At 39.6% G+C, this 25,937-nt stretch overlaps 1 protein-coding gene across 1 annotated transcript in view; it reads right to left on the bottom strand.

Moving 5' to 3' along the window:
* The window catches only part of ADGRB3 (adhesion G protein-coupled receptor B3), a gene marked incomplete at both ends in the record, with an annotated part of 785,802 nt that overhangs the window by 439,284 nt on the left and 320,581 nt on the right, over positions 1–25,937 (bottom strand). The window contains 2 exons of the mRNA XM_082855783.1: positions 8,178–8,342; positions 8,820–8,984. Coding sequence (XP_082711909.1) covers positions 8,178–8,342; positions 8,820–8,984 — 330 coding nt within the window. The remainder of the gene's footprint in view (positions 1–8,177; positions 8,343–8,819; positions 8,985–25,937) is intronic.

Below are 25,937 nucleotides of genomic sequence, written 5' to 3' on the forward strand. Positions count from 1 at the left end.
AACTCCCCCACTAGGAAAGAGGTTGGAAAGAAGGAGGGAGAACTTCAGACAGAAAAGCTCCCCTGGGGGCATAAGGGTCTCATTTGATACCCCAGTTGGAAAGGTCTGTGAGGTGACAGTTCTCACACAGGTGACAGCTGGAGAGAGAGAGAAAGCAACCAAAGCGCCAGGGGCAGGATCTCAGGGCCATTCACGTGTCAGGATGTGTGAGGGGAGGAAAATAAGTGGGGATGAGAAGTGTCAAGGGCTAACGTTCAGGTTTCGTGTCTTGGGAGACCTTCAACCCAAAAAGGAGCTTACTAATTGCATTAATGTTCATTTTAGTCATTAAAAATCATTAAGTGGTTCTTAAAATATGCTTATTTTTACTGTCAAAACAATGTGGACTGAAAGGAAGAAATAAAAAAGGTAAAACGTGCTGATTAAATTTTCTGTTTCCATTTGCGAATGATCAGCGTGTTGCCAAATATTTCTAAACGGGTCAAGGTAGAGTAATATAGGATTACAACAAACTGCTTGCTAAGTTTTTGCTGTGCAGAAGCTGTGACAGTTTTCTCCCAGCTTCATCTGATGAGCAATCTGATAAGGCAAATTATGATAATAATTATTTCCATAGCAACAGGTTTGAATAGCAGCCTAGAGTACTCTCTGGCATATATACTGATTATGTCAGAGCCCAGCGGTTCTCCCTTAATTCTGCCTCTAACACTGAATTGATTTGCTGTAGAATCCCGGACAGGCGCAGGTCAGGAAACCCCAACTTTTCGGGAGGATGGGAAGCTTCCCTGGAGATTGCTTAAACACCAGGTGGCCTCTCTCCCTATGGGGTACCTTCAAGTTCTACTTTATTTCCCTACTTTTTAGAATGTATCTGAGGTGACTTAGGAAGAAAAAAATAGGGCACTGCAGAGGAGAAAAGTCAGTCCCTAGTGCCAGTCCAGTACTGCCACCACTGGACTCAGCGGTTGGTTTCAGGTGAACGGCTGGTATGAACTGTGTGGGTGTGACATTACTTGCCATGTCCAGAAATGTGCAGTGAAACACTTGCCTTAACCTTTTGAAACTGAACAGGTAATAATATAGCTCCTTACGGGGTATACACATAACATCCGACAGCAAAAATTAGAGCAATTCTAATGAAATAGGAGCTTTTTTAAAGTACTAGTAGTGATTAGTCTTGTGGTCTGGAATCAAAGAGGTAAAGCAGGTGCCAACTTGTATGTGAATATTTCAATAGAGACTAGTATGCTGGGTTTTTTTAAAAATAAATTTATTTATTTATTTATGGCTGCGCTGCGTCTTTGTTGCTGCGCGCGGGCTTTCTCTAGTTGTGCTGAGCGGGGGCTACTCTTTGTGGTGGTACACGGGCATCTCATTGCAGTGGCTTCTCTTTGTTGCAGACCACGGGCTCTAGGAGCTCGGGCTTCAGTAGTTGTGGCACGCGGGCTCAGCAGTTGTGGCTCGCGGACTCTAGAGAGCGCAGGCTCAGCGGCCATGGCTCACGGGCTTAGTTGCTCCGCGGCATGTGGGATCTTCCCGGACCAGGGCTCGAACCCGTGTCCCCTGCATTGGCAGGCGGATTCTTAACCACTGTGCCACCAGGGATGCCCAGTATGCTTTTTTTCCTCTTTAAAATATGTAAATTTTACACTTACATATTTGGGTTTCCAAGAATGATTACATTTAACCCTAAAATACGGTGGTCCACACAATTTAGAAGTCTAACTTTTTTTTTTTTTTCGGTATGCGGGCCTCTCACTGTTGTGGCCTCTCCCGTTGCGGAGCACAGGCTCCAGACGCGCAAGCTCAGCGGCCATGGCTCACGGGCCCAGCCGCTCCGCGGCATGTGGGATCCTCCCGGACCGGGGCACGAACCCGTATCCCCTGCATCGGCAGGCGGACTCTCAACCACTGCGCCACCGGGGAAGCCAGAAGTCTAACTTTTTAACTTGTCTCTAACAGAGACAAAATATATATATTGATAGTGATTAATTAATTCCCCACTCCTCCAACTGGGAGCTGAGAACTTTAAGTCGATGTGAGCTCAGACCCCATCCTCCGCCCTGACACCCAGCCCGGATATTATCCACCTGTGTGTGTGTACAGTAGCTCAGAGCCTTGGGGGACGGAGCAGTGAAAGCACACTCCTGCTACAGAAGATCTGTGTCCTGGTGGGGCAGAGCCTCACATCAGACAGGTCCCAGTGACACCCCTCCAGCTCCCCACAAAACAGGAATACTAGTGCTGTACAACTGAGCAGCTCTGCCTAAACCACCCTACTTTGTCTACAGCGGCTAGTTAATTGCCCTATTTTTCTGTTTTATTTTGGTTGAAACAAGAGTTGGGTAGGGAGACTTGAAATGCATGGTCTGTATTTTCATTATGAACTGATTCCAGAAACAATCCCTCCTTATTTATGTGTGAAGAAGTGTGAATAAGACAAAATTCTGCAGCCTTATTCAGATGATACCTCAACTTTCAACAGTGGAGCTGAGGTGGAGAACTGTTTTCCACTCTTTGTGAGTTTTATCACTAATATTTATTTAGTTAGTTAGTTACTTACTTACTTATACTCGAGGCTGGTGCAACCCAGGAGGTAATCTGCAGCAGCATCACCATCATCTGGGAGCTTGTTAGAAATGCAGATACCCAGGCCTGGAACAGACCTACTGAATCAGAACCTTGCGGCAGAGGACATTGGATCCTGAATCTCTGTCTTAATAAGCCCTTTGGGGGCATCCCTGGTGGTTCAGTGGTTAAGGCTCCATGCTCCCAATGCAGGGGTCCTGGGTTTGATCCCTAGTCGGGGAACTAGATCCCGCATGCCGAAACTAAGAGCCGGTGCAGCCAAATAAATAAATAAAATAAATATTAAAAAATAATAGAAAATGAAACAAGCACTCTGGGTAATTCTTTTGTACTCTAAAGTTTGAGGTGCATGTATATTTTTTAATTATAGATTTGTCTGGACATATGCCCAGGAGTGGGGTTGCTGAATCATATGGTAGTTCTATTTTTAGTTTTTTGAGGAACCTCCATACTGTTCTCCATAGTGGCTGCATCAACTTACATTCCCAACAACAGTGTAAGAGGGTTCCCTTTTCTCTACACCTTCTCCAGCATTTGTTGTTTGTAGACTTTTTAATGATGGCCATTCTGACCGGTGTGAGGTGATACCTCATGGTAGTTTTGGTTTGCATTTCTCTAATGATTAGTGATGTTGAGCATATTTTCATGTGCCTATTGGCCATCTGTATGTCTTCTTTGGAGAAATGTTTATTTAGGTCTTCTGCCCATTTTTCAATTGGGTTGTATTTTTTTGTTGTTGTTATTGAGTTGTATGAGCTGTTTGAATATTTTGTAAATTAAGCCCTTGTTGGTCTCATCATTTACAAATATTTTCTCCCAGTCTGCAGGGTGTCTTTTTGTTTTGTTTATGGTTTGCTATGAAAAAGCTTGTAAGTTTGATTAGGTCCCATTTGTTTATTTTTGCTTTTATTTCTATTGCCTTGGGAGACAGACCTAAGAATACACTGGTATGACTTATATCAGAGAATGTTTTGCCTATGTTGTCTTCTAGGAGTTTTATGGTGTCACATCTTATATTTAAGTCTTTAAGCCATTTTGCGTTTATTTTTGTGTATGGTGTGAGGGTGTGTTCTAACTTCACTGATTTACATTCAGCTGTCCAGATTTCCCAACACCACTTGCTGAAGAGATTGTCTTTTCTCCATTGTGTATTCTTGCCTCCTTCGTTGATTAATTGACTGTAGGTGTGCAGGTTTATTTCTGGACTCTCTATTCTGTTCCATTGATCCATATGTCTGTTTTTGTTGCCAATACCATACTATTTTGATTATAGTAGCTTTGTAGTATTGTCTGACATCTGGGAGGGTTATGCCTCCTGCTTTGTTCTTTTTCCTCAGGATTGCTTTGGCAAGTGTGGGTCTTTTACGGTCTCATATGAATTTTAGGATTATTTGTTCTAGTTCTGTGAAAAATGTCATGGGTAATTTGATAGGGATTGCATTAAATCTGTAGATTGCTTTGGGTAGTATGGCCATTTTACCAATATTAATTATTCCAATCCAAGAGCATGGGATATCTTTCCATTTCTTTGAATCATCTTCAATTTCCTTTATTAATGTTTTATGGTTTTCAGCATATAAGTCACCTCCTTGGTCAGTTTTATTCCTAAGTATTTTTTTTTTTGATGGAATTTTAAAAGGGATTCGTCCACTAAAGTTTGAGAAGCACAGCTTGGGCGATGTCGAGAGGCACTCAGAGAAGGTAGGAGCCCAAAGGAAGCAAGCATGGTGATGCCTTCTTCCTACTGAAGGAAAATTACTCAGAAACGAAATGAACGGCTCTCTTGATCTTCAAAGAAGACATAATTCTGTTGGGGAGCAATCTTGCAGAGACAGTTACTCCAGAGGGGTAGGGGGCTTTTGAGAGCTTATAGTCGGGCACATTACAGGGGGCCAAATTCCAACACAAATGCATCGCAATGTGCAAGACAAGTCTGAGCCCACAGCATCACTGCTGACTTCCCTTGGGATGAATATCTAGAGTTCAGTATCCCAGTAATTGCTCCATCTCTGGTCTAAGTTGCTGTCACCATGCACATTTATGGTATGGCACCCTTACTTCAAAGTTTTTCTCAGAACATTTAACCTGCAGGCTTCACTTACCACTTGCAGACAAAGCAATGGTGACTCCAAAAAGGACATTTTATGTATAAATTAAGTGTAACGTCTCCCTGTGAAAGGAAGGTTCCAATTTAGCAACTAATGACTAAAGAGTCATACATCCTATAATTGGGCTCTGGAAAGAGCAAGCCCTTCCTTGGGAGCAGAGCAGGGAGGCCCTGGGAAGCCTGGGCTAATGTAGGCCAATCACCAGTAACTCTGCTTTCTGAATGATATTAACCAGGGGAATATTGGGGGAAAAAACCAACCAAACGAAAGATTAAAAACGGTATTTTTTCACATTGTAGCAACATAACATAATTAGGGGAGCTATTAACTTTCTACTATTTTAATCCTCAAAGCCTTGGTGTACAATAAGATTGAGATCAATGAAATCATTATTTGGTGAGGTTGACCAATTTAAAAATTGGGCAACTTAATTATCTCCCTTGTAGCTACTTTATTCTTTAACTAGCAGTATTTTTAAAAAGTAATAATATAATTTTTTAATCTCTCTAATTATCTTTTCTTATGAAGATAAGGGCATCATTGATGTCCTTTTTAATACTTTCATTTTATCTATTTACCAGGAAAGAAATATCCTAATCTTGATGGGAAAACATTTTTTATTTTCCATTTTTAGTAGATGCCATAACAGCTTTTGATTAAACCCAGATGACTAATCATTATTTTTATTAATTATCCAGACAAAGATGTGCATATATTACATTTCTCCTTCCTGACAACTGAGGGTCTCTTGGAAAACCTGATTAATTTGTTTTGTATTCAAATTAAGTGAAGCATACAAATAAATACTAGTTTGTTTGCTTCCAGCAAGAGGAAGAAAAATTAAGAGAGAACAGTACTAAAAATAATACTAGAAAAAAACATTGTTTCCAAAGAGACATTTGTTCAGGCTTTATCACTGACAAAACGAGAAAAAATGCCTTAGCAACTGTGAAGATAATTTGAAAGTTTTCTCAATTTATATTGTCAATGTGTAAATTTGGAGCAATCTAATGGCAGAAATTAGGAAACCTATGCTCTAATCATAAAGGAATATATATTAACTACAGAGAAACAATTGTGCGGAGTTGAAAAGCCAATATATAAATCAAGTCCACCGTGGAAAACTGAGTTATTTATAAATCCCGCTTTCTTGATAAAATAATCTGGGGATGACATGGCTGTGCATTGAAAAGTTAAAGGATAAATATTAAAAGTAAAAAACCTCCCTTATTTTGATAAAATTTCTATACTCTACAGAGGCAGAAAGCATTGTTGAAATTAATAGTCACATATAATTTTTAATGGATAATGTGATTTGTATGAAGGTGCAAGATTAGGATATATTTTCAAAAGCTTCGTACATATATTTATTTTTTTACCCCGTATAAGCCCTAATTTGTGAATTGTTTAGCTGATTCAATAATTCATTTTAATTCAAAAATGTTATTTACATACTTGAGGGGATTTCAAATCATATTTTTGAAAAGAGAAAAATGAAAATGTTATGGTTAATACCAAAATTATATATATATATTATATAATCTAAAAAGTGTTTACAGCTTTATATGATAATTTTTCAATCTCCCTGAAAGCACGAAAGCCAGCGAATAAACCTAGCAAATAAGGTATAATACCTTTTTTGTAAATAGATATGTAAAATGTTTTCCAAACAGCAGGTGGCAATCTTTATAAAGCTGATTGCGGGCACCACCATCTTACCTCTATATATGCAGATAAAAGTCAGTTTTAAAGGACCAGTTAAGAACCTTGGCACGCTCAGACTAGTTCAGATAACTTCAGATATTAAAAGGGTCTTATTTAGTCATGCCTACTGTTCCAGTGAAATTTCTCCCTGGGCAAAAGAAATGGTTTTTTTTAATGCTTCTTAATTCTTATGCAGCACAGCAGAAATTTCATGATGCTAATCTGTATAGGTATCCTTCTAAACAGAGTCCTGCATGCTGGTTACTTCTTATCATTCTGGATTCATATGGCCTTAAGAATTAACAAAACTAATTTTAGATCTTTTTTAAGAACTAAGAAAATACTACTGATATACTGTTACCCTTAGAGTCCAGTTTCTGTTGCTATTAGTGTTGAACCATGAAAAGTCTTTAGAATTCTAAATATGGAGAAATAAAAAGTTTTGATCCCTGGATAGCTCTTAGAATTCCTTGTTTTTTCTAAATCCCAGCGGTCATGTTACATAGAAACAGAAATTCATAGTTTCCTGAACTGAAAAGGAATCTCAAACAGCTGAAGTCACCACACCCACTAGGACCAGATAGCCCAAGGATCTGTGAGCTTGCCCACAAGAGTTACTAGTGGCAACAAGGGCTCTAACTGGGTCTTCAAATTCTCTAAGTTCAGAACTTTATACCCAGCTATGAAGTTTTTAAATTCCATGCTATTAGCTTTTCCAGCATGTTTATAAAATTTTGCCAATGGTATCATTCTAAAATCCGAATTTTCACTTATTTATTGAGTCTTGAGTGTGTCAATAGTATTTTATGAAATGTACACACACTTAGGAAGGAGTCTTTGTTCTAAATGAGCTTTTAAAATATATGACCTATAATATAATATGATTTATACTCTGGGCAATTTCTGACCTTCTCTTTTTTCTATGCTCATATGTAAAATCCTCCAATGTTGCAATACTTCCATTTTCTCACTATGAATTAAGGCGTGATGCTGTTATTTTAAAGTGAGTTCCTCACAGGAATTTCCTTTTACAGTGGGAATGGGGCAAGGGCTAGTAACTGGGGTGTCCAAGGTCACACATCAGGATGGATTAACAGCAGAATTTACAAGTTTCTGAGTTTCAACCTCGTCTCTTTACTTCCTTACCAATCTACCTCACACTGATGTCTCTATATTTCTAGTAAAATAATCTAAGGCACGGGCTTCCCTGGTGGCACAGTGGTTGAGAGTCCGCCTGCCGATGCAGGGGACGCGGGTTCATGCCCCGGTCTGGGAAGATCCCACATGCCGCGGAGCGGCTGGGCCCGTGAGCCATGGCCACTGAGCCTGCGCGTCCGGAGCCTGTGCTCCACAACGGGAGAGGTCACAACAGTGAGAGGCCCGCGTACCGCAAAAAAAAAAATAATAATAATAATCTAAGGCAACTTGTTTTGTGTTCTCAGTAAACAAATATTTCATAAAGAGAGTGAAAAAAAACAGTACCCCAACCTAATTTCAAAAATTTCTAGCCTTGTTATTGTTCAGTATGCCTACTTTGGTGTTATTACAATTTTCAATGTCATTTTTCAGCAAATAATTTAAAAATGTATAGAAGACACAGTCTATGACACATAAACAGACAAAACGTCATACATTATGGAAAGGAGTAAATTGCTACTTATTATTAGCAATACTTCCATTGAGGAAATACAGGCTTTAACCAATGACAATGTTTTCAATCCCTTTTTTCCTCCAGGTACCAAAGTGTTTCCCTGGGGACGATCTGAGCTCACTCACCAGGACATCGCTGCTCGCTGCACCTTCTCACTTCCTCGCCTGTCCCTTCACACGGCTGCCCGGTCACCGCCACACCCTGGCAGGTCCTCATTCGCCTCTCCCAGCCGCCGTCACAGGACTTGGAGCATCCGCTCCAATGACCCCACTGATTCCACTGACCATTGGCTGAAAGAAATACGTCAAGGTCAGTGGCAGTCATCCAGTGCACACTGCTTTAGGGATTCGAAAATCTGAGGCCCATGGCTGTCTGTTTAATTTTTATTAATCTACCACCATGAATAAAATGGACATAAATATTTAACTTGCTGGTCAAATTTAGAGCATTGTGATGAACAGAAGTTTCTGTAAGGTTGTCAGAAGCTGCAAATGGACATTGACCTTTACTTGTAAAGAACACAAGCTCCGTGCTAGACTTCATCAATTTAATCAAAATTTCATCTAATCTCATTAATTTCATCTAATTTAAGAATCTGTTGAATTTTGTTGCTTTATTCATGCAACATACCGTAGGATGAGCTCTGGTACAACTGGCTTCATTGACTAGAAATGTATAATTACCTGACGATGCCACGACCGTCTGGCACGATTCTGTCACATTATCTAAAGGGCAGGCATCCTTCGAAAGCAGTCATCAGGCCTCACCTGTGCACTCGGGGTTGTAGCACTCTCTGCTTTCCGCCCAGGGCCCTCTGCATTCGGAGCCCCCGTGGGCGGCTGCAGTACACTGCCGGCTCCTCTGCTGGGTCCCATTCGAGCAAGTCACGGAGCATCGGCTCCAGAAGCTCCACTCCTGCCACTGTCCATCAACTGCCAAAGCAGAAGCAGAGACAGTGTGAGGAGGTCTTCTAGGAGAGAAGGCTGTACACAGAGTACACTCGTGCCTTTACTGCACTGTACAGATAATGCATTTTTTACAAATTGAAGTTCTGTGGTGGCCTGCCTGGAGCAAGCCTACAGGTGTCATTTTCCAACAGCATTTGTTCACTTTGAGTTTTTGCGTCACATTTTGGTAGTTCTGGCAATAACTCGAACTTTTTCTTGCTTATTATATTTGTTACGGTGATCTGTGATCAGTGACCTTTGATGTTAATATTGTCATTGCCTTGGGGAACCAGACACGTACAAGACAGGGAACTTAAGAGAGAAATGCTGTGTGTGTTCTGACTGCCCCACCCATTGGCTGTTCTCCCATCTCTTTCCCTCTCCTCAGGCCTCCCTGACACAACAATAACGAAATGAGGCCAATTAATAACCGTACAATGGCTTCTAAGCGTTCATGGGAAATGAAGAGTCACGCGTCTCTCACTTTAAATCAAAAACCAGAAATGGTTAAGCTTTAGTGAGGAAGGCATGTTGAAAGCTGAGATAGCCCAAAAGCTGGGTTTCTTGTGCCAAACAGGTAGCCAAGTTGTGAAAGCAAAGGACAAGTTCCTGAAGGAAATTAAAAGCGCTGCTCCAATGAACACACGAATGAAGAAAGTGAAACAGCGTTATTGCTAATATGAAGAAAATGTAGTGATAAGATAATTCATGAAGGTGGCTACTCTAAACAACAGATTTTCAGTGCAGGCAAAACAGCCTTCTATTGGAAAAGGACACCACCTATAGGACTTTCATAGCTAGAGAGAAGTCAATGCCTGGCTTCAAAGCTTCAAAGGACAGGCTGACTCTCCTTTTAGGGGTTAATGCAACTGGTGACTTTAAGTTGAAGCCAATGCTCATTTATCATCTGAAAATCCAAGGGCCTTTAACATTATGCTGAATCTCCTTTGCCTCTGCTTTATAAATGGAACAACAAAGAAGCAGACATGACGCACATCTGTGTACAACATGGTTTACTCAATATTTTAAGCCCTCTGCTGAGACCTACTGCTCAGAAAAAAACGATTCCTTTCAAAATATAACTGTTCATCAACAATGAACCTGGTTCCCCAAGAGCGCTGATGGAGATGGGCAATGAGATTAATGTTGTTTTTCATGCCTGCTAGTCATTTTGACTTTCAAGTCTTATTAAGAAATACATTTTGGGGCTTCCCTGGTGGCACAGTGGTTGAGAGTCCGCCTGCCGATGCAGGGGACGCGGGTTCGTGCCCTGGTCCAGGAAGATCCCACATGCCGCGGAGCGGCTGGGCCCGTGAGCCATGGCCGCTGAGCCTGCGAGTCCGGAGCCTGTGCTCCGCAATGGGAGAGGCCACAACAGTGAGAGGCCCGCGTACCGAACAGATTTCGTAAGGCTACAGCCACCATAGATAGTGATTCCTCTGATGGACCTGGACAAAGTCAATAGTAAACCTTCTGGAAAGGATTCAGCATTCTAGATGTCATTAAGAACGTTCATGATTCGTGGGAAGAGGTCCAAATAGCAACATTAACAGAAATTTAGAAGAAACTGATTCCAGCCCTCATGGATGACTTTGCTGGGATTAATACTTCAGTGAAGGAATTGACTGCAGATGTGGTGGGTATAGCAAGAAAACTAGAATTAGAAGTGAAGCTTGGGGAACTCTTCTTAATATTATGTAACAACCTACATGGGAAAATAATTTGAAAAAGAATATATACACATATATGCATAACTGAATCACTTTGTTGTACACCTGAAACTAATACAACATTGTTAATCAACTATACTCCAATACAAAATAAAATGTTAAAAAATAAGTAAAAATAAAAGTAAGGGAACATCAGGACTTCCCTGGCAGTCCAGTGGGTAAGACTCCGTGCTCCCAATGCAGGAGGCTGGGGCTTGATCCCTGATTGGGGAACTAGATCCTGCATGCATGCCACAACTAAGAGTTCACATGCCGCAACTAAAGATCCCGCATGCCAAAACTAAGACCCGTTACAGCCTAAATAAATAAATTTTTTAAAAAAAAGTAACATTAAAAAAATAATAAAGGAACATGAAAAAAAAAGAACAAGCAGAGTCTGAAAATGTGACTGGATTGCTGCAATCTCATGACAAAACTTGAATGGATGAGGAGTTGCTTCTTATGGACGAGCAGAGAAAGTGGATTCTTGAGATGGAATCCACTCCTGGTGAAGATGCTGTGAAGACTTGAAATGACAGCAAAAGATTTAGAATATGACATACACTTAGTTGATAAAGCAGCACACACATTTGAGAGGACTGACTCCAATTTTGAAAGTAGTTCTTCTATGGGTAAAATGCTATCAAACGGCACTGCATGCTACAGAGAAATCGTTCATGAAAGAAAGAATCAATCCATGTGGGAAACGTCACTGTGGTCTTACTTTAGAAACTGCCCCACCTGCCCCAACCTTCAGCAGCCACCACCCTGATCAGTAAGCAGCCACCAGCATGGAAGAAAACGCTCCACCAGCAAAAAGATTACAACTTGCTGAAGACTCAGATGATGGTTAGCATGCTTTAGCAATAACATATTTTAAAGTTAAGGTTTGTACGTTGTATGAAAGACACAATGCTATTGCACTCTTAAGAGACTACAGTCTAATGTAAACAGAATTGTTCTATGTACTGAGAAACCGAAAATTGGTGTGACTCACTTTACTGTGATATTCACTTTATTGAGGTGATCTGGGACTGAACCTGCGATATCTCTGAGGTGCCTGTACAAGGTAAAACTAACCTTGAAGATGAGTCCCGACCAAGAGACTCTAAATGAATGCAGTTAGATTTTATTAACCCCCAAACAACTATTACCTGATTCTGCACTTCTATTTACTTTATGTGTCTGGTATCTCTTTTTATTGACCACTCAACAAGCCAAGACCTTGATCTTGGAGATGGGTACAGCAAGCAATTAATACAATAAATAATGACCAGTAACTCACAGAGCTCATATTTTAGAAAAGGAACCCCTAGAATGAGTTAACTAATTAATTCCATGCTAAATAAATTAATTCTATAGCGTTGCTGCAAAGGATGATTTCAAGACACTGTGAGATAAGAGTTTACAGAGCCTGGGGAGTCTTCCCGGACAAAGTGAGGTTTCAAGTATGCTTGAACGATAATAGGAAATCCCAAGGGAAAGGGCATGTTCCCTGAAGATACACAAAGATCCTGGGCAGGACTGAATGGAGGGCGTTGTGAACAGCATCCAGAGAGCCAGGTGAATAACTACACAGAGGAGTTTGGGAAGAAGATAGAGGTCAGATTTTGCAAACTTTTGGTCAACTGTGTTATGGATTTTGCCTATTTTTCACAGATCATTAAGAAGCCATTGGAAAAAAGAAGAAAACCAAGAAAAAGAAGAAAAAAAAAAAAAGAAGCCATTGAGGGCCACACGGGAAGGACCGTGAGTGGAGAGAGGACCAAAACGATGTCCAGGTGTCTGGTAACCAGAATGGAATATAGATGGTTGAATTTGTCTTTGGAAGTTCAAATTGAGATGCATTTATTTATTCACTCAGTCGAATGACTGTTAAGAATCTCTTAGTCATCAGACTCTGTGGTAGGTGTTAACAAGAAATACAAGAATTTGAATTCCAACCTCAAACATAGGATAACAGTAAAAGAAGTACTCTACACATACAAATAAGTAAATGAAAAATTAAGAGCAATACATCTTAAGACAGCAGTGAAGACTTTCAGAGAACAGATCACACCTACTTGGGGGGTAATTATGATTTGGATAATTTAGACAAAGGAGACAGCATTCATGAAGGTATAATCCCACAGGCCACAAACTACAAGGGAACAAAGGAATCAGGCGAAAATATTTACCTAATTTAGAAGGCATAAACTAGCATGTAAGTATTATAAATGCACCAGGATATGACTCTCTACTTTTTCCAATATCATTCCATGGCTCTTGGTTGATTTCATTACAGCGAAAGAGAGTTCACCATAAATCCAAAGTTCCAACATAAACTAATGCTGCTATGAAAACCCACCTAAACGAGAAAGCCTGGCAGAATAGGAGTGAGTACTTTCAACCTAATTTCAGGTCTTGCTGGTAGCTGTTAAAAAGAAGCCTGTTTAATATGTGTCTAGTGGTACTTAATAAACACTTTGTGAGATGAAAAATCACAAAATACCAATTTAATCATCCCATTCATGTAATTTTAGCATCTCACTTTATTAAAAGTATCTGACACAATCTTATTGGCTATGTAATCCATTTGCCAGACTAAAAAGTCTAGTGAATCAAGAGGATGATATAAACTATCCATTTCCTCTCTATGTTGGCCTTGAAGATGAATGTGTTTTTCATTTCAGAATTTTGCTTTTCAAAGATAACATGTATTAAGTTTGCTTTTGAGAAGAATGGTTAAAAAAAAAAACCATTCATGCCTGCAGCATATGTATCATCTATTTGGCAAAAGAATATACAGGTATTCAAATTTTTGAGAACATTCAGAAAGCAACACATAAACAAAGATGAACATAAACAACACATTAAACAAAGATGCCAATCTGTTTAGTGCTCAGTGAGTAGAATAAAAGAATATCTCTTTTCCTTAAGAATTCTGGTTTGAGGTAAATTTTTAGCTTTTTTTTTTTTTTTAATGAATGTAATAGCTACAAACTCACTGCAAAGAACAAAGGATTAATGTCTCTGGCTAAGAAGATGTGCACGTGGTAATGACTGAGTCAGAGATGGAATCAGAGAAGATAATTGGGCAGGGGGCTGTATTATGGACGAGGAATGAGGAAAGACCTTGCCTAAGAGAAATTAGGAAAAATATTTGTGAAGTGTTTTGCTCAGAAGGCTTTCTTTGAAAGAAGACTTTGCATCACCATTGTTAAAATTTTTCTAACATTTTAAATCCATACATTTGTAATATTAGTTCAGTCCTTTCTGCCAAAGTACACATTTTCTGTTTTGGCTAAAGTTCAAGAATGAGTTAAATTAGACATTTGAGGGAACTTTTGAGGTTCACCACCACCATAAACATCAACAAAACATATATTTTAGATGTGAACAGTTTTGTTTATCAATCAGTTACAGAAATAAATAACAATGAAATTGAAGATGTATCAAGTGGATGTGTTTGACGTTTTATTTTACACTGAGAACTAGAAGTTTCTTTTCCTGAACATTCACTGCACCAGTATGAAAGAATGGACTTGACAAAGTAACTGATTGGATATTTTTTAAAAAGAGCAAAAACCCAATATTCCTTTAGTGTGTTATAGAGTGTGGTAAGGCAAAGTTCCATTTTCACTGTGAAAATGGAAAATTGAGAGGTTAGAAAGAGAGGAGTATGTGAATTTAATTTAAAAGATTAGACAACTGACTTATATGTACATGAAAGAGTTTCTTTAGTGCCAAACGTAGAACGTTGTTTTATTTTAGGATTTTTGTTTGTTTCTCATCCTAGAATTAAAAAAAAAAAACTCATTAAGTATGTTCTGGCGGGGAGGGATAAATTAGGAGTTTGAGATTAATATATATACACTAATATATATAAAACAGGTAAACAAGAAGGACCTACTGTATAGCACCGGGAACTATACTCAATATCTTGTAATAACCTACAAGGGAAAATAATCTGGAAAAAAGAGACATATATGCATATATAATTGAATCACTTTGCTGTACACCTGAAACTAACACAACACTGTAAACCAACTCTATGTCAATAAAAAAAAAATAAAATAGAAAACAATATCACAATATCACTGAAATCACCTAAACCAAAACAAATAAAAAAAAATCTTTCAGGAAATGGTAGTGTCATTTTACTGAATGGGAAAAAGTGAGGTTTTTGAGAGGTGGAAATTAAAAGTTCTGTTATGGGCATTTAAGCATTTTCTAGTCTGATGTATGCATTATACTTCAGGGATTAAATGTTGAGATATTTAAAAATAAAAATCAATTATCATATGATACACCTAAGATTTCTATTTCATAACTTCTTGTCTAGGTACCACACAAGACATGAAGAGACTTTTTTCTTTTTCTCTGATGCTTAACTGGGATCCAGAGTGGTGCCGAAGATGCTTCTCCTTCAGCTGCGTTCAGGTTTGCTCTCCACCTGGGTGAGTATGGAGGCAAGAGACCACCAAGGCCCTCCCCACGCTACCACCCACCCAGATACGACTGCCTTCCACACTTACAGGGAGAACCCCCAGACTCACTGCAAAACCACAAGCTTGAAAACACCTCAAAGCTTTCTTTCTAGAACTGTGTTCCTACTGAAGGCTAATTAGCACCTTGTCATCTTGTCAGAAAAGTGTTCCCGATGATTTGGGGAAATGTAAACATTCCCAAACTGGCTCCTCTGTGCTCCTGAGTAAAGATGCACAGAGCATCCGCACTGTGACCACTCTTGTTCTGTTGGACTCAGGGGAAACTGTGCTGATAAAGACCCACCAAGCTCTGCTCTCCCGGAACGTGTAGTCTGAGGGGCTGTGGTGCAGACAGATGATGATAAACAAGTCAACAAATGAGTGAACAAGAGAGTCACAGCTGGAAGTGTTCTGAAAGCAGTGTGACCACAGGAGAGCTTAGTCCCCAACACTAGAAGAAGCCAGAAACATAAGGCTCTGTGGAAGGCTCTACCCAAGTGAGGGCTTGAGGTCTAGAAAGCTTTGTGTATTCAGGGACAGAGACAAGCCTGGGGCTCGTGGGGCTCATGAAGAGGGTGACACGGCAGGAGGTGGGTTTGGAGGGTGAGCAGAAGTCCGATCCTGGAGGGCCCGGCAGGCATGGGGCCAACAAGGTGAGGCACCACGAGAGGACTTTAAAGTAGGGAAGAGATGTGACATTTTAACCCTTCATTTTGCGGTTGTGTGTAGATTGGATTGCACAGAGACAAGAATGGGTATGGGAGACGTTGGGGACTAGAGTGTAGGCCAGACATGGGCAAATGGTAGAACCTTTTACTGAACTGGGTTAGAGTAGGTTTCAAACAGGTCCGCGGGTACATAGTCCTAAAATAAGAATGTCTTTTTGGAACGTGTTGAATTTGTGATGCCATTATAGACCTAATGCAGGGAGTCTTACTCTGAATAGACTTTGTTTAAAGCTATGTCTCCCAAATTTATTTAAAAATAAATCCTCCCTCCCCTCTTTCCCTTTTTTTTCCTTTTCATGGGACACCATTTGGTAAACATTGCATTAGAGGACATAATTTCTTCCATGATAGGCAGACAGGTTAAGAATCAGAACTGTCTTAGGCTTTTTACTTTCTTTTCATTTCCATCATAAGCATTTGCATTTGGATTTTTCCAGTGCTATTTTTCAATTTAAAAACTCCAAATGCCTATTTCTTAACGAACCATCCCACAAAAGGTGACTAAGAATAGAGAATGCGAGGCTGTATTTTGAAGCTGGGAGGATGCTGAGATCAGCCAGTCCTACCTTCACGTAACGTGCTTCCTTATACAACAGTGTCACTCTGGGGACACAAAGTTTTTTTACGGCAATGTGACACATGACCAGACTTTCTGGACCCAGAAGAGTTAAAATTGCAATGGCTAAAACATTAGATTCCTGGGGTTTTCTGTGTTAAAGAAACTTCCTTCTGCAATTGTGTTCGCCAGGAAGAAAATCCTGTCTCCGATGTGCAGGGAGCAATTCCTATGATATATTTTATCGCATTTTATTATTTTTTAAAAAAATTTATAGTTGATTTACAATGTTGTGTTAATTTCTTCTGTATAGCAAAGTGATTCAGTTATACACACACACACACACACATATATATATATATATATATTTGTTTCTATATTCTTTTCCATTCTTGTTTAACCAAGGATATTGAATATAGTTCCCTGTGACTTTCATACATTTTAATGAAAATACTATGTTTCAGTCTATTTTCTCATCTTGACCAATAACTGGTGACACTATAGTATAGGTTGGATAACAATAACCACAAGGTAAAGTCATGAATATTTTGAACACTAAAACCATCATTTCAACAACTGTTCTGGGTTGATTGCTGATGACTGATGAAGTTACCTGTAGGGAGGAATCGGGGGAGAAGAGTTCTGGCCCCTTTGAGGCTATCTGATTTAGGCTATCTGATTTGGCTCTGGTTTTTACTGAATTGGGAGTTACCCAGGGAATGGGAAAGACTCCTTTGGGATACAAGACTGAAATGCAGAAGAGCCATATGCTGAAGAGCAAAAACCTATGTTTCCTATTTGCCATTTTAAAATAAATGACAAAAGAGGAAAATCAAAATGAAATATCATGTTTAAAAATTAGAATTAAGAATAGACGCAATTTATCGTGGTAAGGGATAAGAAGGATTAAAAAAAGAAAGGTTGGTAAGTAAATTAAGACAAAGTTTAAATGAGAAAAATATTACATAGTAAAAGAGAGCAAGCGAGGATTAAGAAAGACACAATTTTTTAAAACTCTCATAAGCTAAGCACTGAAAGATCACCAGAATATTGCTGAAAATCTGAAATGACACAAAATGAATACAATTGCCACATAATAGACTAGAAGGTTAAGATGATGAAATGCAAATTTTAATTAAAGACCAGGTTAACGAGCCAGCATTTGTGTTTTAAATTATAACATCCTCATGTTGAGACAATCAGGGACCTCTGAACCAGGGTAGGGCAAAAGCTCAGGATGTTTCCTCTCTGTCCTCACAGGAATGCTCCCTGCAGAGGGACTGTGGGGAGGTCACCCTCTCACAAATGCTGAAGGATCAAAATACTAGAACCACAGGAGACCAAAGCCTCTTGCTCTAGGTAACAGATGTTAGGTTCCAGCTGTGTTCCTCCGGACCTATCGTTGGGTGGTTCTTTCCTTCTCCTTAGAGTCTATGAGTCTGAAAATATATCTGGAAACTATAACCTAATGGGATCTGTCTGGAACGGTTCTGGATTCTCAGGAATGAATTTCTCAAATGCAGGACTGCTCGGCCCCACAGACTGAAATGGGCCCTTACGCAGCTACTTCTCCCTAGAACAATCCTAGCCAAAGAATCCCTTTGAGTGTCTGATGAAGGCTATCCATAAGAAATAAAGCTCAAGAACTATCATAATATCCTGAGTTTACTTCACCAAATCCCTTGCTTTTAAAGTAATATTCCCGTATAAATCATGATCCTTGACTTCATATTGTTTTGTAGTTTTCAAGATTCTTCCACCTAATTTTAATCACATAACATTCCTATGATATAGAAGGGTAATGAATACCAGCTCTATTTTAAAAATGAAAGAAGTGAGGAATAGAAAAGAGGAAGAAGTTGCCCAAGTAAATATTTAAAATTAAGGATTGGAAAGTAAATACATAAATACATAAGTAAATAAGTAAATAAATAAAATTAAGGATTGGGACTAAACCTTAATCCATGTCTTGTGCACTCCAGACCACTGAATCATATAATTATATTCATTTATACATAGCCCCATATATAAATGAAAACTTGTCAATAGTTCTTTATTTCAGTCTTCAATCTGTCACTCACTTATTTATCCCTACCTATCCTCTATATTACTTGTACTCTACTTCATAAATATATATCAGAAAGAGAATTGTCAAAACTGAAACAAAGAGGGCCAAACTTAATTCATTGGTTCTTCCAGTCTTCAGCTACTGACAGAGGGAAAAAAAATTATTACTATGAAGTAAAATACTACGAAGAAAATTACCATAGAGCTTGAGGCTTTGAACTAAAAACTTAAGCTTTCATTTTCCCAAAATAATTTAATTTTGGAAAAGACAATATCAATTTTATTTGGGGGATATACATTATATAATTTTAATGGAGGGCCTACCTAGAAAATGCAAACATACCATATGTCTGTGAGTTTTCTCCAGCTGAATATTAAGCAAAATCAAAATCACTTAAAACAGAAGCATCTAAAGTGATCAAATCACCCTGGAGGAGGAATGACCACCAAGGTGACACCCAGGTTCAGGTCTGACACTTAGCCAGACCTCAGTACTGTTGGCTGCTTCCTTGGTATCACAGTGAGGCTGTGTTATCCCCTGTTGGACCTAAAATCATCAGAAAACACATTAATAACCAGACAAGGTCACTCTGAGACTGTGATAAAAATGAGGTAAAACAAGGTCACTTCATAGACAAAGACAAGGTCCCCGTGGAACCCACAATATTCCAAACATTCTCCTCTCTCAGCTAAGATGAGGGACTCACTTCTTCACCAACTGCATCTGGTCTTCCCTTGTTCTAGATAATTTACTAAGATACCCAATCATAGCATTGTCCCCCTCCCCTGACACCATCAAATCTGGAGCAAAGCCCCACTTTTTTAAACCTTCTGTGAAATCACCCAACACAAGCCCAAACCCTTCATAAGTCTTTCCTAACACCCCCTTACTATGATGCCCTGCAATTCCCTATGTTGATTTCCCCTCACTGCCAAGAGTAACAAACCCAACTTGTTCAACTACAAGTGTCATCCTGATGGACTCTCACTGGAAACACTGATATAATAATACTAGTATTAGAGAGTGTTTCCTAGTTTGCTACCTACCATGGTCTTCTCATGAAGAGGGTATTACTATATTGTCCTCATTGTACAGCTGAAGAAACTAAGGATCAGAGGGGCAACATAGATATGAAAAGATGATATCTAAATTTAAATATGTGTTCTCTTGCAAAAGTCCAAGATCTTTCCCCTATAACACATTAATGTATTATTAAGTAGGCACAGAAAATGTCCTAGAAAAATTTGGATGAGTATTAAAAATTCGTACATGTCAAGAAAATCCAATCAATAGTCATCTATTGCATACCACCAGGTACAAAGATGCATGGAGAGATAAACAGGAAATAAAAGAGCATTTCCTTGTCCTCAAATATATCAATTATGAACTTGATGCTCAATTAGTGACTGCCATGAAAATTCAGAGAAAACAGAAAACATAGGTTGGACTGCCAGAAGTTCTGAGTTTGATGATAAGAGAAACATACCCCAAAGACCCCTGAACACACACATACATACACACATCCTTCCATAGTACCACACGTAATTATTACTACAGATGAGAGGAGGAGGAAAACGAAGTCACATCACGTTTATGAGCCAGTGAATGAATCACAGTGAAATCCTTTCGTTGCTCTGTATACCTCTGGCCCACCTCCCCCCAACCAACACCAATCACTGTTCTCAGACACAGTACACAAGTTGGTAACTAGTAACCCAAACTAGGAAATATCAGATCAGATCTACCCTTTTCTTCCTTTCTTCTCTCCTATGGATCTCAGGTAAGTGGTTTACTTTCATCGATAAAGAAGTTGGGAGAAAGTTGGACACTGACTAAGGAAAGTATCAGATAAAAATAGGATGCCATCGCAGGCTTCCGGGAAGATGGTGGAAGAGTAAGACGCGCAGATCACCTTCCTACCCGCAGATACACCAGAAATACATCAACACGTGGAACAACTCCTGCAGAAAACTTACTGAACGCTGGCAGAAGACCTCAGACCTCCCCAAAGGCAAGAAACTCCCCACGTACCTGGGTAGGGAAAAGAAAAAAAGAAAAAACAGAGACAAAAGAATAGGGACGGGACCTGCACCAGTGGGAGGGAGCCATGAAGGAGGAAAGGTTTCCACACACTAGGAAGCCCCTTCGCGGGCGGAGACTGTGGGTGGCGCAGGGGGGGAGATTCGGAGCTGCGGAGGAGAGTGGAGCCACAGGGGTGCAAAGGGCAAAGCAGAGAGATTCCTGCACAGAGGATTGGTGCCTACCGGCACTCACCAGCCCGAGAGGCTTGTCTGCTCCCCTGCTGGGGCAAGTGGGGCTGGGAGCTGAGGCTCGGGCTTCAGTCAGAGCACAGGCAGAGGACTGGGGTTGGCAGCATGAACACAGCCTGCAGGGGGTTAGTGCACCACGGCTGTCTGGGAGGGAGTCCGGGAAAAAGTCTGGACCTGCCGAAGAGGCAAGTGACTTTTTCTTTCCTCTTTGTTTCCTGGTGCACGAGGAGAAGGGATTAAGAGCGCTGCTTAAAGGAGCTCCAGAGATGGGCACGAGCCGCGGCTAAAAGCGTGGACCCCAGAGACGTGCATGAGATGCTAAGGCTGCTGCTGCTGCCACCAAGAAGCCTGTGTGCGAGCACAGGTCACTATCCACACCCCCCTTCTGGGAGGCTGTGCAGCCCGCCACTGCCAGGTTCCCGGGATCCAGGGACAACTTCCCCGGGAGAACGCACTGGGCGCCTCAGGCTGGTGCAACGTCACGCTGTCCTCTGCCGCCACAGGCCCGCCCCGAACTCCGCGTCCCTCCCTTCCCCCCAGCCTGAGTGAGCCGGAGCCCCGATAGCGGATCCTTTAATCCCGTCCTGTCTGAGCGAAGAACAGATGCCCTCCGGCGACCTACACACAGAGATGGGGCCAAATCCAAAGCTGAACCCCGGGAGCTGTGCGAACAAAGAAGAGAAAGGGAAATCTCTCCCAGCAGCCTCAGAAGCAGTGGATTAAAACTCCACAATCAACCTGATGTACCCTGCATCTGTGGAATACATGAATAGACAACAAATCATCCCAAATTAAGGAGGGAGACTTTGAGAGCAAGATTTATGAGTTTTTCCCCTTTTCCTCTTTTTGTGAGTGTGTATGTATATGCTTCTGTGTGAGATTTTGTCTGTATAGCTTTGCTTCCACCATTTGTCCCAGGGTTCTATCTGTCCGTTATTTTTTTTTAATTTTTTTTCTTAATAATTATTTTTTATTTTAATAATTTTATTATATTTTATCTTTATTTTATTTTACTTTATCTTCTTTCTTTCTTTTTTTCTTTCCTTCCCTCCTTCCTTCCTTCCTCCCTTCCTCCCTCCTTTCTTTATTTCTTTCTTTCTACTTCTACTAATTCTTTCTTTCTACTTTTTCTCCCTTTTATTCTGAGCCCTGTGGATGAAAGGCTATTGGTGCTGCAGCCAGGAGTCAGTGCTGTGCCTCTGAGGTGGGAGAGCCAACTTCAGGACACTGGTCCACAAGAGACCTCCCAGCTCCACATAATATCAAATGGCGAAAATCTCACAGAGATCTCCATCTCAACACCAGCACCCAGCTTCACTCAACGACCAGCAAGCTACAGTGCTGAACATCCTATGTCAAACAACTAGGAAGACAGGAACACAACCCCACCCGTTAGCAGAGAGGCTGCCTAAAATCATAATAAGTCCACAGACACCCAAAACACAACACCAGATGTTGACCTGCCCACCAGAAAGACAAGATCCAGCCTCATCCACCAGAACACAGGCACTAGTCCCCTGCACCAGGAAGCCTACAAAACCCACTGAACCAACCTTAGTCACTGGGGACAGACACCAAAAAAAATGGGAACTACGAACCTGCAGCCTGCAAAAATGAGACCCCAAACACGGTAAGATAAGCAAAATGAGAAGACAGAAAAACACACAGCAGATGAAGGAGCAAGATTAAAAAACCACCAGACTTAACAAATGAAGAGGAAATAGGCAGTCTACCTGAAAAAGAATTCAGAATAATGATAGTAAAGATGAGCCAAAATCTTGGAATTAGAATAGACAAAATGCAAGGAACAGTTAAAAAGGACCTAGAAGAACTAAAGAGGAAACAAACAACGATGAACAACACAATAAATAAAGTTAAAAATACTCTAGATGGGACCAATAGCAGAATAACTGAGGCAGAAGAACGGATAAGTGACCTGGAAGATAAAATAGTGGAAATAACTACTGCAGAGCAGTATAAAGAAAAAAAATGAAAAGAACTGAGGACAGTCTCAGAGACCTCTGGGACAACATTAAACACACCAACATTCGAATCATAGGGGTTCCAGAAGAAGAAGAGAAAAAGAAAGGGACTGAGAAAATATTTGAAGAGATTATAGCTGAAAACTTCCCTAATATGGGAAAGGAAATAGTTAATCAAGTCCAGGAAGCACAGAGAGTCCCATACATGATAAATCCAAGGAGAAACATGCCAAGACATATATTAATAAAACTATCAAGAATTAAATTCAAAGAAAACATATTAACAGCAGCAAGGGAAAAACAACAAATAACACACAAGGGAATCCCCATAAGGTTAACAACTGATCTTTTAGCAGAAACTCTGCAACCCAGAGGGGACTGCCAGGACATATTTAATGTGATGAAGGAGAAAAACCTGCAACCAAGATTACTCTACCCAGCAAGGATGTCATTCAGATTTGATGGAGAAATTAAAATCTTTACAGACAAACAAAAGCTGAGAGAGTTCAGCACCACCAAACCAGCTTTACAACAACTGCTAAAGGAACTTCTCTAGGCAAGAAACACAAGAAAAGGAAAAGACCTACAATAACGAACCCAAAACAATTAAGAAAATGGGAATAGGAACATACATATCGATAATTACCTTAAATGTAAATGGACTAAATGCTCCCACCAAAAAACACAGATTGGCTGAATGGATACAAAAACAAGACCCATATATTTGCTGTCTACAAGAGACCCATTTCAGACTCAGAGACACATACAGACTGAAAGTAAGGGGATATAAAAAGATATTTCATGCAAATGGAAACTAAAAGAAAGCTGGAGTAGCAATTCTCATATCAGACAAAATAGACTTTAAAATAAAGACTATTAGAAGAGACAAAGAAGGACACTACATAATGATCAAGGGATCGATCCAAGAAGAAACTAACAATTGTAAATATTTATGCACCCAACATAGGAGCACCTCAATACATAAGGCAAATATTAACAGCCATAAAAGGGGAAATCGACAGTAACACATTCATAGTAGGAGACGTTAACAACACACTTTCACCAATGGACAGATCATCCAAAATGAAAATAAATAAGGAAACACAAGCTTTAAATGATATATTAAACAAGATGGACTTAATTGATATTTATAGGATATTCCATCCAAAAACAACAGAATACACATTTTTCTCAAGTGCTCATAGAACATTCTCCAGGATAGATCATATCTTGGGTCACAAATCTAGCCTTGGTAAATTTAAGAAAATTGAAATTGTATCAAGTATCTTTTCCGAACAGAATGCTATGAGACTAGATATCAATTACAGGAAAAGATCTGTAAAAGATACAAACACATGGAGGCTAAACAATACACTACTTAATAACGAAGTGATCACTGAAGAAATCAAAGAGGAAATAAAAAAATACCTGGAAACAAATGACAATGGAGACACGACTCTATGGGATGCAGCAAAAGAAGTTCTAAGAGGGAAGTTTACAGCAATACAATCCTACTTTAAGAAACAGGAAATATCTAGAATAAACAACTTAACCTTGCACCTCAAGCAATTAGTGAAAGAAGAACAAAAAAAACCCCAAAGATAGCAGAAGTAAAGAAATCATAATAATCAGATCAGAAACAAATGAAAAAGAAATGAAGGAAACGATAGCAAAGATCAATAAAACTAAAGGCTGTTTCTTTAAGAAGATAAACAAAATTGATAAACTATTAGCCAGACTCATCAAGAAAAAAAGGAAGAAGACTCAAATCCATAGAATTAGAATTGAAAAAGAAGTAACAACTGACACTGCAGAAATACAAAAGATCATGAGAGATTACTACAAGCAACTCTAGGTCAATGAAATGGACAATCTGGAAGAAATGGACAAATTCTTAGAAATGCACAACCTGCCAAGACTGAATCAGGAAGAAATAGAAAATATGAACAGACCAATCACAAGCACTGAAATTGAAACTGTGATTAAAAATCTTCCAACAAATAAAAGCCCAGGACCAGATGGCTTCACAGGTGAATTTCGTCAAACATTTAGAGAAGAGCTAACACCTACCCTTCTCAAACTCTTCCAAAATATAGCAGAGGGAGGAACACTCCCAAACACATTCTACGAGGCCACCATCACCTTGATACCAAAACCAGACAAGGATGTCACAAAGAAAGAAAACTACAGGCCAATATCACTGATGAACATAGATGCAAAAATCCTCAACAAAATACTAGCAAAAAGAATCCAACAGCAAATTAAACGGATCATACACCATGACCAAGTGGGGTTTATTCCAGGAATGCAAGGATTCTTCAATATACGCAAATCAATCAACATGACACACCATATTAACAAATTGAAGGAGAAAAACCATATGATCATCTCAATAGATGCAGAGAAAGCTTTCGACAAAATTCAACACCCATTTAGGATAAAAACCCTGCAGAAAGTAGGCATAGAGGGAACTTTCCTCAACATAATAAAGGCCATATATGACAAACCCACAGCCAACATTGTTCTCAATGGTGAAAAACTGAAAGCGTTTCCACTAAGATCAGGAACAAGACAAGGTTGCCTACTCTCACCACTCTTATTCAACATAGTTTTGGAAGTTTTATCCACAGCAATCAGAGAAGAAAAAGAAATCACAGGAAGCCAAATCGGAAAAGAAGAAGTAAAGCTGTCACTGTTTGCAGATGACATGATACTATACATAGAGAATCCTAAAGATGCTACCAGAAAACTACTATAGATAATCAATGAATTTTGTAACGTATCAGGATACAAAATTAACACAGAGAAATCTCTTGCATTCCTGTACACTAATAATGAAAAACCTGAAAATGAAATCAAGAAAACACTCCCATTTACCAGTGCAACAAAAAGAATAAAATATCTAGGAATAAACCTACCTAAGGAGACAAAAGACCTGTATGCAGAAAATTATAAGACACTGATGAAATAAATTAAAGATGATTCAAATAGATGGAGAGATATACCATGCTCTTGGATTGGAAGAATCTACATTGTGAAAATGAGTCTACTACCCAAAGCAATCTACAGATTCAATGCAATCCCTATCAAACTACCACTGGCATTTTTCACAGAACTAGAACAAAAAATTTCACAATTTGTATGGAAACACAAAAG

The sequence above is a fragment of the Leucopleurus acutus genome (assembly GCF_964270905.1).
Source record: "Leucopleurus acutus genome assembly, chromosome: 15".
NCBI classification, from domain to species: Eukaryota; Metazoa; Chordata; class Mammalia; order Artiodactyla; family Delphinidae; genus Leucopleurus; species Leucopleurus acutus.